At 41.3% G+C, this 1932-nt stretch overlaps 1 protein-coding gene across 1 annotated transcript; it reads left to right on the forward strand.

Moving 5' to 3' along the window:
* Window positions 1-407: 407 nt before the first annotated feature.
* LOC126070441 (olfactory receptor 2M3-like) lies at window positions 408-1349 on the forward strand. Its single transcript, XM_049874642.1, has one exon. The coding sequence runs from the start codon at window positions 408-410 to the stop codon at window positions 1347-1349; it is 942 nt and encodes a 313-aa protein (XP_049730599.1).
* Window positions 1350-1932: the final 583 nt, after the last annotated feature.

Genomic DNA, 1932 nt, shown 5'->3' on the forward strand with positions numbered 1-1932 from the left:
GCACTTCAAGTTCTCTTCACTTTCAGCAAGTAAGGTTATGTCATCTACATAACACAGGTTGTTAATGGGTTTTCCTCCAATCTTGATGCCCCATTCTTCTTCATATAGTCCATGAATTGTATAACATGAATATTATTATTCTGATTTTTCAAACGAGAAAAAAAAATGCTCAGAAGGTAAACTTCAGACAAGTTCTGCAATTTCAAAAGTGAAGCAATGCTGACAGATTATATTTCTCTCTGATTCTATAGTTCTTGTTCTTTGAGTTTCCTAATCTTGTTCATTCCATATTGATCACTGACTTACAGAATTTACTAGAACCATGTGCTTTATAAGGCATTGGGTAGACGTTTACCATATTAATGAACTGATGTTCTTTTTTGTCGTTCTAGATAACGGACTTATTAATGATGATGTGGGAGAATCAGACCTTCAGCTCAGAATTCATCCTTCTAGGAATCTTTGATCACAGCCCTACCCACATCTTCCTCTTCTCTCTGGTCCTGGGCGTCTTCACAGTGGCCCTAATGGGAAATACTACCATGATTTTTCTCATATACCTGGACACCCAGCTCCACACCCCCATGTACTTCCTCCTCAGTCAGCTGTCCCTCATGGACCTCATGCTGATCTGTACCATGGTACCCAAGATGGCCTTCAATTACTTGTCTGGCAGAACAACCATTTCTGTGACAGGCTGTGCCACACAAATTTTTTTCTATGCATCACTGCTTAGCTGTGAGTGCTTCCTATTAACTGTAATGGCCTATGACCGCTATGTTGCCATTTGCCATCCTCCAAGATACCCCAGTCTCATGAGTCTTAAAATTTGTGGGCTTATGGTTGCCTCTTCCTGGATTCTGGGATCTTCCGATGGTGTCATTAATGCTGCAGCAACATTTTCTTTCTCCTATTGTGGGTCCCGGGAAATAGCTCACTTCTTTTGTGATTTTCCTTCTTTGCTAAGCCACGTGTGCAATGACACATCAACATTTGAAATGGTTCTCTTTATCTGCTGTATAGTAATGATTGTTATCCCTGTAGTATTCATCATTGTTTCCTATACTAGAGTCCTTCTGGCTGTCATTCGCATGGGATCTGGGGAGGCTCGCCACAAAGCTTTCACCACCTGTTCCTCCCACCTCATGGTGGTTGGAATGTACTATGGAACAGTCTTGTTTGTATATATCCGGCCCACTTCTAATCGTTCCCCCACCCAGGACAAGATGGTGTCCATCTTCTACACCATCCTTACTCGCATGCTTAATCCCCTCATCTACAGCCTCCGCAACAAAGAAGTGACCAGAGCATTCATGAAGGTATTAGGGAAGGGCAAGTCTGGAGAGTAAATTCTGCAATTGTCTTTATTCTTTGTTTTCTGCTAAGTGCTTCTCTTCCAAAAAATCAGGTAATGAAAACTCTATGGAACACAGTTTTACTCTGACACACATGGTATCGCCATGAGTTGGAATCAACTCAAAAACAACAGGTTATAGGACTTTTATTGCAATGCATGAGATTTTTTTTTTCTAAGTAAAACCTTTTGTCCTTTAGTTGGTGTTAGCTGCTGTCAAGTTGGCTCCGACCCATAGCGAGTGGCTCAGTTCTGTGTCATCTTCAGGACTGTTGGTATGCTAAAGACCAGTGCTGTAGCCACTGTATTTTTGAGTGCCTTCCAACCTAGGGAGTTCATCTTAAACAATTACATTGACAATGTTCTGTTGTGATCCATTCGTTTTTCATTGGCTAATCTTTCTGAAATAGATCTCCAGGCCTTTCTTCCTACTTTGTATTAGTCTGGAAGCTCCGTTGAAACCCATCCTCCATGGGTGATCCTACTGGTATTTGAAATACTGGTGACAAAGTTTCCAGAATTATAGCTACATGCAAGCCATCACACTATGAAAAACTGACAGATGGGTGGTAGATTCT

Source organism: Elephas maximus, chromosome 2 (genome assembly GCF_024166365.1).
Source record: "Elephas maximus indicus isolate mEleMax1 chromosome 2, mEleMax1 primary haplotype, whole genome shotgun sequence".
In the NCBI taxonomy this organism is placed as follows: Eukaryota; Metazoa; Chordata; class Mammalia; order Proboscidea; family Elephantidae; genus Elephas; species Elephas maximus.